Raw genomic sequence first — 15,502 nt, 5'->3', positions numbered from 1 at the left:
TATGCGAAATTTTTAGCAGATAAACAGGATATAAAAATAACAACAGTTGTACACTCAGATTTTAAAATACCAAAGTTACCATTTTAGGGATTTTTTTTGGTCAAAAAGTAAAACCTAAGACTATTACAAAGAAAAAGAAACAAAGATGTTCTGTAGTATTTTGGACATTTTTGGATAATATAATGTTTTACGTGGGGGGAGGGGTGATACTTTCCAACAAATGATTAAAATTGTGTTTGGGCATTATTTGCTACGTAAAAATGAAGATTGTTGCTCCTAGATTAAACCTATTTGAATAGGCAGGGCTCTCATTGCCTTGGAATCAATACACAGATATAATTCCCATCATGAGTGTTACGAACGAAATTAGTTTTGGTTTTTGACTAAGGCGTACTATGCTTTTCAAATCCTATGTCTTTTTCGGCGGGCCTCTTTTCGAGCTACTCATTGCACTACCACTTGTTGTACTGAGAAATCCAATGAGCTAGTCACTATTTTATAGAGGGCAACCACTTGTAATGTTGAATTTAGATCTTAGATGAAAGCTTTTGGTTATTTCGGTTCAAAAAGATACAGCAATGGTAACAGATGACTTTTTTCATCAGTCAAAATTTGGAGCCATGAAAATGGATATAGGCTATAAAATAATGCGGACAAAACTAGAAATATGACTTCACGGTAACAAGCGTGGGAAGACTAAAATCTGCCGAGCTGTCGAACATAATGATCAAAGAAAGGTGACATATAGCCAGCAAAATGGGCCAAAAGAAAACATGTTATGGCTATACCTGTAAATTGTTTCTCTTATTTTTATTTTGCGGTTGTGTCGTTTTTTATAATTTTCTCACTCTCTTGTTGATATGCGTGTTCTGTGTATATTACTAGTCTGTTAATACAGGCTAACCAAGAAATTCTAATTCTCTCGAATTCTACCTTCTTAGGTTTTTTTTCTTTTAGTTTCCATATTTTCATAGTGTTCTACATAAAAAAGAAAAAAAGACGATTGACAAACCTGTACTAATTTATTGAGGCGGTTATTAATTGTTAAATTGGCGAATAGCAGATTGTTTTCTTCTAGAATGCTAATAATTAAGTAAATAGTTAATACCTCAGTCTTAATTAAATATATGGTGTGAAGAAGGGGAGGATAAGTTCATGATATATAGGATAATTTATGTCAGCCTTAAATTTTTTTTATTTGCTTTCAGTTCATGGGGGAAAATGCTTATTTGTTTAATTTGTCAACAACGTCATTTACACGGAAAGCTCTTATCAAAGGTCATACCGCCTTTGTACATACCGCCTCTTCATTGCCCCTTCTAAGAATATGGCCGCGTGCACCTATATTTCTGAACTAAAAAAAAACTGGACGCTGGTGCAATGGAAAAGTTTTCGATAAAATCGTGGTGATAAAAAGGATAAAGCTCTATAAAATCCTGACAAATTTAATTACATGTGTAACTAAAAAGGAGTTACTACTACTACCTTTCTAGTCTAAAATTAATTGTCGTACTATTTTTTCATAAACTACTGTGTGGGGTGTTAACTCTTCTTGCCTCAATCAATGCTTTAAAAATATATTTAAAAATAAATATATATTTTTAAAAATATTTTAGTATAATGTATTTGTTGACCGTTTTTTTTTTGGGCAAATCAATGAAATAGAACGCCGATGAACAAAACTTATTGGTTGTAATTTATTGGTGTGTGTGTAAATTTACGTACCGATGAAGTGTTATTAGAAAATAATTAATGCCTGTGTTTTTACTCTGTTAGGAGGTGGAAGTTATGGACCTAGTCCTGCAGCAGAAGGCAGCCAGGCAGCTCAAATAGCTGCCGCAGTTGCTGCTGCCCTAGCACAAGCTGGGGTGACCTCTGGGTCTCCTCACAGTCAAGGTGGCACCCCTCCCCTACCTCAGTCAGGTGGCCAGAGCCGTGGTAGTGGGCAGTCGGGAAACTATTATGGATCGAATTACCAGGGTGGAAGAGGTCAGCCGGATTATAATGTATATGGTTCGAATAAGTGGTGGAGCTAAATCATGCGACTATGTTGAGAGATTGGAAGTGTAATAGATTTGGAATATGTTTTAATCCCTTTATATTTTCTTATACAAGATACTCGGTGCTAAAATTTTAAAACTAAGCTTGAGTTTCTGGTGACTTTAGGTGAATTTTTCGCCACTTTTCTTGTGTTTTGTTGAGACAATAAGTTAACTTAAATATTATTGATAGCTAATGCTTCACACATTTAAAAATATTTCACATGGCATAAACGTCATGCTGCTCTTAAATAAACTTGTTTCTTGGCAATAAATACAAGTTTTTCTACTATGTTTAAGCAACTAAGTAAGTTTACTCTTTGTAATAAGTTTTTTTTTAAATATTATTTTGTATTTGAATCACTTTGCCATTCACTCAGAAAGATATTTTGACAATTTTTGGCTCCAATTTGTCAGATCAATAATCTATGATCTACTTTTCTTAATCTCCTTGGAACTCTGTTTTATTTTTACATGTTCCAAATCTTTTAATGCTTCCAATTATGTAGCGACTTCACCTTTGAAGGAATGAAGAGAAAATGTAACACATTTATGGCCTAGTGACACTGATTTGGTCGAGTGTGAATTGTGCTTGACTCTACGGATTATCAAAGTCTTGTGCGAGTGTGTATTTCATATCTATTGTCCATTGAGTAATAAAAACACTCGTTTCATATAAGAGATGTTAAAGTGAGGATGTAGTTTTTGAGTGGTGAAGTTAACCATGGTATGAAGTTGAATGTTAGAGCGTCTCACAGGGCAAATAGTTTTCTGGTTCTATTTACTTCGGAAGAAATATGTGCAACACGTTCTTGCAGCACACAAAAAGGATTTGTGGTTGGTTGTGCTTTTTTTTACTGACCCTACGTTTATGCATTTTTACGACACAGTCATACCCTTAGTGAAAACAATCATGAGATTCCAGCTGATAATTTTAATGTAAGAATATGGGAGCATGATGTGATCAATCGTTAACGATCTAAAAAAGGTTTAATGGAAGATTTGTGGAAATTCAACTGATTCTGCTTGTTCTTAGTCAAAGCTTAGGTTTCAATAAAATGTATATACGTTTTCCTATTGTACCTTTTTTGGCAAAAAAGTGGCTAATATATGTTCCATCCAACGCTTTGCAATGTAAAAGTAAAAAAAAGAAAGTAAAAATAATCATAGATTATTTTTTAAATGTTTGTTTAAGTTTTTAGAATTAGCTTGTTTGCTGGGAAATGATAAGTGTTGTTGTTAACCTTTATTCTTGAACGAGTCTGAGTTTTCTCAGTTTAAAATACCCTTTGGATTTAATGATCTAAATCGTTGCTATTCTATCATGGTAATTATAAATAAAAAATCTGAGAAGTTTTCAAAATATGCCAAGATAAAGATTAAATTTGATACAAATAAAAACAAATCCAAGTTTTGTTTCTTCAAAGAAAAGGAGATCCACATATTTTACGTGTAGACAGTGAACAACAAACATAATGCAAGGCAGAGTGAAATTTACTTCTATTATTTTTTATATAGTAAGTTTTTTTAAAAGAAAGGTAAGAGTTCTTGGTATAAAAGGGGCTTTATCTCCTCTTTTAATAAATATTGAAGCAGAGCGTGATAAGAAGTTCATTATGGATTGTTACTTTATAAAGGCGAGTTTTGGGTAAGGTATATAGATGACTTTTTGTTATAAAGGGAATACGTTCCAAGAAAGATCGATTTTTTTTTCTAAGATTACTAAAAACAATTTATGCAAGAAACTTAAATCTTAATATTGACTATAAAGTTACATGATAAATGCCTTTTTTAGATCTTTTCATACAGAGATAAAAGGATCCTGGAATTATAAATATATAAAACAAACCTTAAGACATTTTGCCTATTGTTGTTGTGGTACCAGCAACGATAGACTTTCGTAGCTTTTTTCCAAACCATGTGTTTCAAGCGAAAAAAGGGTAATAATTTGTTTTGGTTGTAGGTGTTATTTATTTGTTTTGGTAGTCCAGGAAACTTAGGAAAAAAAGGAGCCAACCTCGAACAAGTTGCTATATAAATGATGCTTTTACTACGCGCCCAAAAAATATATGCTGATTCTGAAAAGTTTACCGCTGTAGCTTTTTTATAAATTTGAATTTTTTTAGGTTGAATTTGAGGTTGAGCACGAAAAATGTTGAATGAGTAAATACGAGCAAATTTGATTAGATGTATCGTTTCTGCGATCTTTTTTTGCTGATTAACATGAAACTAAATGTTTAAAGTCAAAAGAATTATTTGGGGCGTCAAGCTTTGAGAGATTGAGGTTGGGGGAGAGGTTCAGCCTGCGGGTGTATATTAAACTTGGCCTATGGCAAAAAGTTACAGCCTCGCGCCTTGGTAACAACCAAGACTGAGGTCTAGGTGAAGTCTAGTATGCCTGGGACCTTATTTTTATGAAAGTGAGTAAGAATGAGGAGAAAGAGGGGAAGTTGAAAAGCATATTTGGCATAAAAAAAAAAAAATTTCTGCCGAAGAGCTTCCCTTAGCTGAAAGCCATAATAGAAAAGGATCAAGTACACAGGATTTTTTTTTCTGAGAAGAGAATGCAGACAAGCTTTGGTTACATGCCTTTTTGTGTTTTACTTTTTATTATTTTTAACTGCTCATTCACTATTCCGTTACAGAAATCTCTTTTATAAAAATCTATAAAAAATTTCGTATTCTTCTCACTGGCTGAGAATGCGATTGATGAGACTAAGTTGTTTCCTTAACTTTAATATGAAGTCGAAAATGGGTTTAGTTACTGGAACTTCAGTTAGACTAGGAAAGATTTTGCCCTTAAGACATTTTTCAGTAATTTAGTTATAAGAAAAAATGAGTTTCGTTGGAAGAATATAAGGAGAAAAGTGTGTTCTTAAAATAATTCTTATCCACGTCATCAGGATAGCAGTAATGGCGGACCAACACCTAAACTTTAGACGGGGTCATCGTCACGCTAAGATGACCAATAATTTTTCTTTATCTATTTACTAGTAGATTCGGCAGATATACAGGTGTCAAGAGCTGGTCAACTGTTACTCTGATGTGCCTTGTCAATCCCTCAACTAAACATTAGAAAACTAGCAAAGAACACGATTTCAGAGTCGAATTGCTTTATTTCAGAATTTATTAATAAAGATACATTACTGAAACATTTTCACTCTAGATTTATGTTCCTTGTGAAGCAACCGATTTTCCGATTACCATACAGCTATAACTTGCATCAAAAAGACAAGATAGTTATATGGTTGGATTTATTAGCTTCATATCTATCCATTCACTGAGCCAGATTTTTGGCATTTCTTACTTATTTATAGGGAATGGTCTAATCCTACTTAAAAAATGATTGGCCTATTTTCGCTTTTTTCTACGCCTTTACCACGTGTTTTTCAATCTAAAAAAAATATAAAATAAAAAAATCGACAAACGAGTAAAGCTCAATTGATAGAAAAATTGTCCTCTTACGTTGAAAAGTTTTTGACAAAAAATCAATTTATTATGATTACCAAAATAATAATGAAAAATACTTAGATTTTAACTTCCAATTTAATGTCAACTGAAGGAAATAAGTGTTGGGAATTTCAATGCCTGCGAAACTAATAATTTTTGAAGTCGTGCTCTTATTAGGTGACCCGTAAAAATCAATAGTTAGTCCTTATTCAATGGTTACGAAAGGACAAAGAAGCATTATTATTATTAGTATAAGAAGCACTAAAGTCCATTATTTTGTAGTTATGGTTTGTTCAGAGCGTAGAACTGCAGAAGAATAACGTCTCAAAAACTTGCACAAGGAGCATAAACCTTAAGACTAATTGAAAAAAAAAAAAAAAAAAAAAAAAAAAAAAAAAACAAGGAGAAAAGGGGAAGTTTTTATCGTTCGACATTTTTCATGTCAGTTTCTTCGCCTTCTGATATAAAGTATCAACAACTTTACTCAAAGAAGCTATTGTATCAATAGCTGCAGCATAGGTTTTATCTTCTTTTGATTCATCGAAAATGATGAGAACGCCTGCACCTTGGTCTAGGATTCCTGATAATTTCTTATCCAATATCATCTGTGACAGCTTTAGTTCAACTTTCTCTCTTGGAAGGCCAATGCACATCGCGACATGGTCGATCTGAAACAAATTTTAAATTAATTATGTACCTTTAGAATGTTCCCTTACTGCCCAGTGTCAGAAGCCACTATAATATACTATATAGATCTGCCAATTATAGCTTCTTAAAGTACGCTGTGTCTCCCCACCTGAGATTGAACAGAAGGATCACGACTAATAAAAAAGGATATTGGCATTTTAGCCAGGGTGTGGAAAAATGTTCTCTGATATACTTCCGAAGATTTTAACTGTATAAGTTTTTTATTAGAATGCTCATTACAGAAATTAGACTTCTTGGGAACCATTTTTAATAAAAACCAATACATTACCAGATATTTTTGACACAGTAACTGATTTTATACATCTTCGAAAGCCCCTTGTTCAAAATCATTATATTAAAAAAAGGGGGAGTGGGGCGAGGGGGATTTTCTCAACATAACAAGTCCCATTCTACATTGCAGCTCGAGAAATGTAAGCTTTACTAGATTATTTTCAGTTCTTAAAAGCAAGGTGCGAAAGCATCTAACTACTTTAATAAGTGTTCCAGAGTGCGGTAAAATATTTACTTTAATTAGTTTAATTACTCAAAATATATTTAACAAAACATGGAAGGTTGTAAAATAGTATATTCGGTCCTAAGTAGTCTTGTCCTGCTCAACGTTGATTCTTCCATATTTTTGTCGACTAAGTAGTGCTCCGCAGACTAATCTACCCCTAACTAGTATGTAATCAATACGAATACCATTTAAAAACAGTAAATGTGCCTACTCCCAAAGAATGTAGGATGGACCTAAAATAATCAAACCTTTGATTGAAAGCCAGATTTGAACAAATTTCATTATACAGTTTATTCTCTATTTCATATTTTTACTGCTGCTGAGTTTGGCTACACTGTCAAGAGGTGCTAGTAGTTCTTAATTCCTATTAAATCCAATACCAGAAAGCCAAGCTTTGATTGGTGAAAAGACTAATATAATCTTTTAATCTCTTTCGTAAAACAACTTAAATTTTATTTCGTTAAGCGTAGAAAATAAACCATTGGCGTATTGGACGTTTGGATATTTGTGACGTCATTAATAAAAAAAAAAAAAAAATCAAAAATTAATTAGCCCTAAACGGATATTCCGAAAGTCGTGACTTATCTAGATCGTTTGTTAATACCAGAAAATGAACAATTACGAACAATTCCATTAAACGAACAATTATCACCAAGCAAAGCTGGGTTTTCCTGGTATACAAATTATTTTGTAATTCTTCTACCGCAATGCGTAGCATTTAATGGAAAGAAATAAGAATCCGAGAATCAATTCACATCTATCAAACGGGAGTGCCTTTCTCTAAAAGCTCATACTGATCTGATTTGCCAACAAGCGAATTGCGTATTTAGATGTCATAACGTTATTGTCCTCGAATATCATGTTAAGAAAAAATGATTTTTAATTTGGTCATCTTTTTTCACAAAAGCGTTCTTTTCCTTGTAAGATTGATTTTTTTTTTATTATGATTACCAAAATAATAATGAAAAATACTTAGATTTTAACTTCCAATTTAATGTCAACTGAAGGAAATAAGTGTTGGGAATTTCAATGCCTGCGAAACTAATAATTTTTGAAGTCGTGCTCTTATTAGGTGACCCGTAAAAATCAATAGTTAGTCCTTATTCAATGGTTACGAAAGGACAAAGAAGCATTATTATTATTAGTACAAGAAGCACTAAAGTCCATTATTTTGTAGTTATGGTTAATATTGCATACCTAAAGCAAGTTTTGGGCCTCGTCCTAGGACATAGTTTGTTTTTTCCCAAATATTTGTAATGTTCCTGGAAAGGGATTTTTAGCAACATTCGTCTACTTTTACAAGAGTGTAAGTAGTACCTCTGGGTTTACACTAATGTCTCACCGCTTTGTTGTACGTAACGATTATCATATACTGGCAGTGAAGCTTTGTATCTACCCCTGACGTAAGGATCAAACAAAAAATCCTTTCCATGCTAAATTACTTTGTTGCTCGTGTTTTTCAAGCAGTTTGAAATTTTTAACACGCATAACGGGCTGTAATGATGCACAGTTGAGCAGCTCACCTTTCTCGATAAAACGTTCGAGAAAGGTGACGAAGAAGATTATAACATCTGAGTGTGTTAGGTAAAAAATGGAAATTTCTGCAAGAGAATACAAAGTCGAGTAAAAAAAAAAAAAAAAAAAAGATTTATTGTATTTCTACTCTTTAGATTAGGCTCACAAAAAAGGCAAGAGAAGACTGGCCAAAATATTAATGAAATGAATGAAAAAGAGAAAATCAGGTATACATGTAATAAACGAGATTATACAGAGCAGATATGTATATTAAAAAAACGGAGAATGAACGCTGACCTGCACTGCCCAGCTTGGTCACGCGAGGTTATCGTATATAAGAGTTTATTATAACTTAAGCTAATATCAATGAACCTCAATATACCAAGCTTTCACTTTGACAACATCATTTCAATGCCTACACAAAAAAAAGAAGCGAAGGGTTTGTAATTACCTGGACTTTGACATAAGGTTCAATAATTCTTTCCAGATTTTGTTCAAGCATTGTGTCATATAGAGACTCCATGTGACATTTTATTATAGGATCGTCTTCCAGTTCAGATTTGAAATCCACCAAAGCCTGAAAAAATCGGTGTGGTTTACTGATGACCACAATTCCCAGACCAAGCACAATCAAATATGCACATAGCTGTTATCTAACATATGAAAAACGCACTAAACAGCTTAATCAGTTGAAACGACATCAATCCGACCAAGAGTATCACACTCAATCTTGAAAAGCAAATCGACTTATGAACTCAATTATTGAAAAAGTTTAAGAACTATCTAGATGTAGGCTTAGCTCACATAAATCCTACATTTGTTTTATTTGCCGACTCAAAGAACAAGACATATTTTCTTCAGGAGTGCTAAGGTTTCACGGGATTTGTAGTTACAGGGAATAAACCCAAAACTCTCAAGCATACTACAAAGCACAACATCGGGCAAGATCTGACTTGTATATTGCTTGATCAGTGTGAAGTGATGCGGGAACCTCCAGTCTGCTTCGGCGACAAAAATCTTAATGAAAAAACATTTTGCTTTAGATTCTTCACCACCAATTAAAACCCAGTACTTGTCAATCCGAAAATTATTTTTTCAAATAAAAAATACGAGATTCCAATTGATAAAATACGGGCATGGTGAACATACTACTCGAATCCTTTTTGTATACTCTATCTAAGTATAAAAATCAATTCACTCGCAAACGCACCCCCTCCCTGATTGTCCCATATAGAGCCCAAGGGTGCTACTTTATTATATCTAGGATGTTTCTACTATTCAGATTATCCTGTTTCCTTTCGTGTTTAAACACTTCTCAAAATCATTTAAAATGACACGTTGGCAAATTACGCACTCAATCCCACACGAAGATAAATTGAAGACTTAGAAGTTAGCGAGTTTAATATAGGAGCTAGAAAGCATAACTGCTTTGATCTAAAGAGAAAATAAACAGTTAGGGCTATGTTTGGCACATAAGATGGACAGGGGGTTTATTTGCGATTGAGTTTATTAATCGGCTTTCACATACGTGTCTAGCTAGAATCTCATGTACTAGACACGTGTCTGGCCAATAATCAATGTCTAGGAAATAACCGTTCACAAGAAGAATTCAATGCTTAGCTAAAACTACAAATTCCGTTTCAAATAGATTGTAGTTGTCTTTTCCAGCCAATCAAGTGAGCTTATGCGGACAAAGCTTTCAAAATTGTAATCCCTGTTTTTACTGTTACAAGATAATGGATGATACAATCCAAACGATTGCCTTAATGTGCTTCACTATTATATCTGGTGTTGCATTTTTGCCAAAAATGGAAAAAAATTATTGAGAAAACGAAAATTAAATTTTAGTCTAAAAATGTAAACAGAGATGATGAAAATAGTGGAACTCGACACATTCTGATTGGCTGCAATCGAAAGTCCTAGACTTTGAGTTCTAGAGTCTAGAACTGGATGCTTAACCATAACTTGTCTAGCGTAGCACCAAATTTTACTTGTGAATGGTAGTTGTATAGATATTGACGTCTAGTCAGACTAATGTCTAGACACGGGATTCTAGCTAGACAGGCATGTGAACGCCGCTTTAGTATATTTGAAAAGAACTTGCAAAAAGGTATCGAATCCGTTGTTCATAAAGCCATCATAAATCATAAGCTAGCTACGAAATATTTATTAATTTATTTTCGAAATTTATTAATTGCTCATCCCGGAATTCCCTTTTGTTGCTAGCATGTCGACTTTTCCATTACGTAGCGTAAAATTACATGTAGAGTTCAAGTCTACTTGGTACTGCCTACATTATGGATAAAATTCCCTCCGTTAAATTACATGACATTGCGTCAAGTCTTAAATTATGCTAGTGTTGAAATGTTCTACGACGTAGTGTGAAACCACTATATTAGTGGTTTCATTTTATATTGTATTATTTTATATTGGAGAAAATGATACATTCCATTATGATAAGATCCTATAGCAAAAACTGCGGGGCGTTTCTGCTTCCTTTCCATTGTCATAACAAATGTTAAGATTTTCAACAAGTTGTCATCAATGACTACACATGGCACATATGGAGAATAAATACACTAGATGCAATCTCCAACCTTATACAATCACGAGTCTTGTAAATTTTTCTGCATATAGCCCATATTCATAAATAAACTATAATCTCAAGTTATTCGTCTTTTTTTGCTTTGATAACCCCTGCTCTTCCAAAATGTATTCCTTCCCTAGGCAAAAGATCTGTTGTTGCTGAAGTTTCAGGGGCAATATAAGACTAACTCTTATTTTTACCCAATTACTTTTATTTTAAACAGAACCAATAGCTTTCCCTTTTCACTCTCTAAGTGCTCAAATGTTCCCTTTTGCAAAAAAAAAAAAAACAAAACAAATAAACTTTCCAAGCCTTCTATGTGGAAAAACAAATTTAACCTTAATATTACAATCATCTAAAAAGATACAGCTAAATCACATTGCTTACGTTCAAAATGAGAAGCTGCGTTGCCAACGCTTTGAGATAAACTGTACCAGTTTTCATATTAAAATTTTATCACAAAAGATAAATTTGTACCATCTGAATAGGAAGTTAACAGTTTTCCGATCGCGTCGCTCCGCGACGCTTCCCGGTAGTTATGTATAATTGTTTTCACTCAGACTCAAAAGAGTTCAATGGCAAGGGCACACATAACATAAACACAAGGCGGTAACAACCTCATAGATGAAATATAAATAAAACAATAGCAGGCTTAAACCGCTAAAAACATGTTAGAGGAAAGTTTCAATAGAAGTTTACGAGGATGAGTTGCGAGTGTCAGAAGCTACAAACAAAAAAAATATCAGCAATCATATCATGAAAGTGGCGTACAGCAAAGACTTATGGCTCCATGAACTACGCTAACCACGCGTTGACCAAACAATTCGTTGGTCATCCTACATAAGTTGTAGGTCGTGTCTACTAATATAGGTTGAATTAATTGAACAGAAGTATTACGACAATATTGCATAATGAATTAGGCTAAAACATACAAAAGTAACAAAACCGACACATAAAAAAATATATATATAAGAGGAACTTTTGTGCTAGTAGCTTCTCCTGTTTCTTCCTGCAACCCAGCTTTTTCATACCCCCTTCTACGAGATGCACTTGGAATGCACAATTAATTCCAAGGGAGGTTTCCAATTCTTTGAGACGATGCACTGGGCATTGAGAAGCCCCTTCAAGGTCGTGAAATCGGAACGGTTTCTAACGCTAGTTTTGTTCAGATTGACAACCGAGACAGTTTGATCAGCATCCGCGGAAGCGTGCGGGAGAATAAGTAGATTCAGAGTGAAATGCCCGAGCCGAAAAAAACTCTTTTGCCAATAAACATCTTTCTGCATGTAAACCCGAGTCCAAAACACGGCTAGATCTGAGTCAAAGAACCAGGACGAAACAGCGGTTTCTTCCGCTCTTGGACGGTATCTTCTAGGCCTTTGTCATTTAGTAAGTTTGGAACTAAGCCAGAAGCTTTGCCAAGTTTTCTGATCATACTTTTTTCCGATAGCACAGCACGGATGAAGCCTATCAAATGTTTCTTACTGTTGAATACCTGAAGTTAAAAAAATGCTTTCAGTATCATCACAGAGCATGACCAAAAATTTCCTACTCTTTCTTGAACTCTACTGCAGCAGATATACCTTTTCTTTGTGTGAATTTCCATTTCCCCCACAATCCAGATCTTTGATGATGACCTAGTAGCTGGTGTGAGGGAGGTTTATGAGGCTGGAATCATTTTATTTGGTATAGCTAGGCAAAAAAACTGGGATGCTATTGTCTTGTACACTTCGAAAAAATGATTATGCACAAGAAATAGCATTTGTATAGATTGCATTGTCAGAAACGAGAATGTGATAATTAAAAAGAGCATATGAAACTTGATGATGCTGCTTATTAAGGTGTTTCCTTCTGAGGAACCGCCCGACAAGAATGTTACTGAAAAGGCCATGTAGGCATTTCAATAAAAATAAAAAAAAAGCTGTTTTGGAATCACAATGTCAACTGAGCAAGTTTTTTAGCAGAGAAATCGACCTCATATTTTGGGTCATGTCATACTCAACAGATCCATTTTGTGTCTGAAATCGTACACAAGAAAACCATTGCATGCTCTCAATTCAAAATAGATTTACGTTACCTAGGCAACAGGAAATGCTGCAATAACCCCTTGCCGACTCTGCTAACAAAAGTAGTGTAGTAGCGACCCTGGTCAGGAATCCAAGGAGAGGATTCAAAAATAGTATATTGACTTTGCTGCCAGTTGATCCTTAAATGTATATATGTAATGTGCCCTTAAATATACCAGAGACAAAATATTGACTTTGTAGCCAGTTCAACCATAAATGTATATATGTAATTTATCGAAAACAAATTGGCAGTAGTGTCTAACCCCTTGCCTTGATTGTTTCTTTGTTGTCGATTACTTTCCACAGAAATGGCTAATGACAGTACAGTAGATGGTAGAACTGTCGAAACCATTGACGATTAAACTTGCAGTAGAACTTTTCCGCAGGGGAAGGGATTTTTCACAGAGGGAAAATTTTTCAAATGCTACTAAACTTAAAAATATGGGGGCGGTGGAGGGGGATAAGGTGTAAAAATTCAAAGAATAAAATGATTTTTCTTGCAAGAGTTCTTGCAGATGAGAACTTACGGTTTAGCTGGAGCTGGCCCAAAAATGGGCTACAGGTTGAACAGTTGAAAAAAAAAAGAATTTTAAACATAAAAGGTCAAAATCTATTCTAGAGATGAAACAATTAAGGACGGTGTAAACTGAATCTCATATCCACATTATAACTACTTAATGCTTCAAAAAACTATTGGTAAACATGAAAATGAACATCTGCAACTTTTGTATAATAGAACGTTTTCTGTTGAAATTTCGCTTTAGCCAGTGAAATATGGACTATCAAAATGCTATTTCGCATGTTGATAACGAGACATTGTTATCAACATTCTATTTTGTCGCAACATTTCAGTGTAGCATTTTTCGATAAGTACATCTTGAAGTGTAAAACTAAAATATGTAGCTGGATTTTGGTATATCTTTAGCATTAAATCATGTATGTAGTACGTAAGTTAGGGGTACCTGAATATTTTTGCCCCAAATATGGCTATCCATTGTAGCGAAAACGCCTCAGCAAATACAACAAACAGATAAAGGCTCACTAAATAGTCTTTTCAGCTGATTTCCAGGGAGACAGACACTTGCCACCCTCTGTAGCAGTAACGCGTACGATTTATAGAAAACTGGGCGAGGGCATAAATGTCTCTCGGTTATGTTATACTTAGTAGAAGAATGAATGCGAAAAGAAAAGAATAAACAGAGAACATGCTGCCAAGGTTACTACGCCTATCAATATCTCACTACTTATAGAACTTCTTAAGAAAATCTTCGTTGTAGGGTCTTTTTGGACTTTTTATGGGTGTTCTTGACTTAACATATTCTTTATGGATCCACATTAGAAAAAGTAACGTTGGAAATCCTTACAAGAGGGAAAACACCCAACAGAAACGTTTTGGAAATATTGCTGTTTTTTTTTTTTTTCAAAAACATAGGTTTTACCTTTAGTGACTTCTTAGCGATTCGGCAATCTGCCTCAAGTCTGGCAATTTTCTTTCTTCGAACAGCTAGTCGATATAGACAGTGAAACGATGAATTTTAAAATTACATAACATACCTGTTGAAAATCGGCAAGAGATCGTTTGATGGAGGCTTGGGCGATGGCCCTGAGGGCATCTACTTCTCTTCCTGAGTACCGTAGAGCTAGTTTTCCAGACAGTAATGAGGCTACATCTTCGGGTCTATAATAAGATACAAAAAAAAAATAAAATAAAAAATAGAAATAATATTTAGCCCAGGCAGTCCTAACAACAATTCTCCTTGCAGTCGAGCAGCAAAAAGGAGCTTAGTAGCAGTTTAACTATCCAGTATTTTAAGCTTAAGATATACTTTATTAATTATCAAATGTTGATAATGTTCATCAAATACAGTACGATAGGCATGTAATCTAGTTATTAGCACGTGTCATGATTATATCGTTTTATTTTTCCCAATGCTTATGCAATACTGCAATTCATAAGTATTTTTTTACTTTATACATACAAAAGCAAACAGTGACTAGGAATTAAATCGTAGTTATTCTTTTGTGCCATGTGTCACTATTTATATCGATCCAAAAGATTCAGGGTAAAAGTCTGTCAACATGAAATAAATATACAAAGGCATCTTCATTAAGCAGATACGCGGCTTGATTTGAAAAAAATAAATAAAAAATCGGCTATGAAACAAAAGACAAAAGTACGTAGTAGGAGTATTACTTGACATTTTTGTCATGTTAGCATTACTATTTTATGAAAATTAAACAAACAATAATATATGCGAGAATTACATGTAAGAAGGTCCTAATCCATGGATTAACAAAAATAGTAAATGATTAAATGAAGAACCTAATAGATTTGCATAGCCTGCCAGAGGAAAATATTCGGGAAATCATTTTCAGAAAGTAACGTAGAAAATTATTATGTGAAAATTAACTTTTATAATAACCAAGTGTCGATTTCTATTGTAAATTTTAAAACCCAACTTCTATGGCCAACATTTACAAACCCTAAAAACGTTGGTTTTTTTGAACTTTCATCTTACAACGTTTAAAGAGTGTATTTTAATGTATTAGTTTAAAAAAAGACATTTTCAAAAATAATATTTCTCAAAGAAAAGTAAAAAGTCATATTAAAACCCAAAATGACAAGAAATAAAATCATATT

General features: G+C 33.9%; 2 protein-coding genes across 4 annotated transcripts in view; one reads left to right on the top strand and one right to left on the bottom strand.

The window, feature by feature from the left end:
* LOC136027335 (TAR DNA-binding protein 43-like) overlaps positions 1-7,237 on the top strand; it is a 38,464-nt gene extending 31,227 nt beyond the window's left edge. For all 3 annotated transcript variants that reach the window (XM_065704476.1, XM_065704475.1, XM_065704477.1), the window contains exon 6: positions 1,777-7,237. In XM_065704476.1, coding sequence (XP_065560548.1) covers positions 1,777-2,036 — 260 coding nt within the window. In that variant the 3' untranslated portion in view covers positions 2,037-7,237. The remainder of the gene's footprint in view (positions 1-1,776) is intronic.
* The window catches only part of LOC136027334 (26S proteasome non-ATPase regulatory subunit 11-like), a 37,105-nt gene continuing 26,738 nt past the window's right edge, over positions 5,136-15,502 (bottom strand). The window contains exons 5-7 of the mRNA XM_065704474.1: positions 14,416-14,539; positions 8,660-8,785; positions 5,136-6,157 (exon numbers count right to left, since the gene is read on the bottom strand). Coding sequence (XP_065560546.1) covers positions 5,927-6,157; positions 8,660-8,785; positions 14,416-14,539 — 481 coding nt within the window. The 3' untranslated portion in view covers positions 5,136-5,926. The remainder of the gene's footprint in view (positions 6,158-8,659; positions 8,786-14,415; positions 14,540-15,502) is intronic.

This window comes from Artemia franciscana, chromosome 5 (assembly GCF_032884065.1).
Source record: "Artemia franciscana chromosome 5, ASM3288406v1, whole genome shotgun sequence".
Taxonomy (NCBI): domain Eukaryota; kingdom Metazoa; phylum Arthropoda; class Branchiopoda; order Anostraca; family Artemiidae; genus Artemia; species Artemia franciscana.
This window is presented reverse-complemented; position numbering and strand designations above follow the sequence as displayed.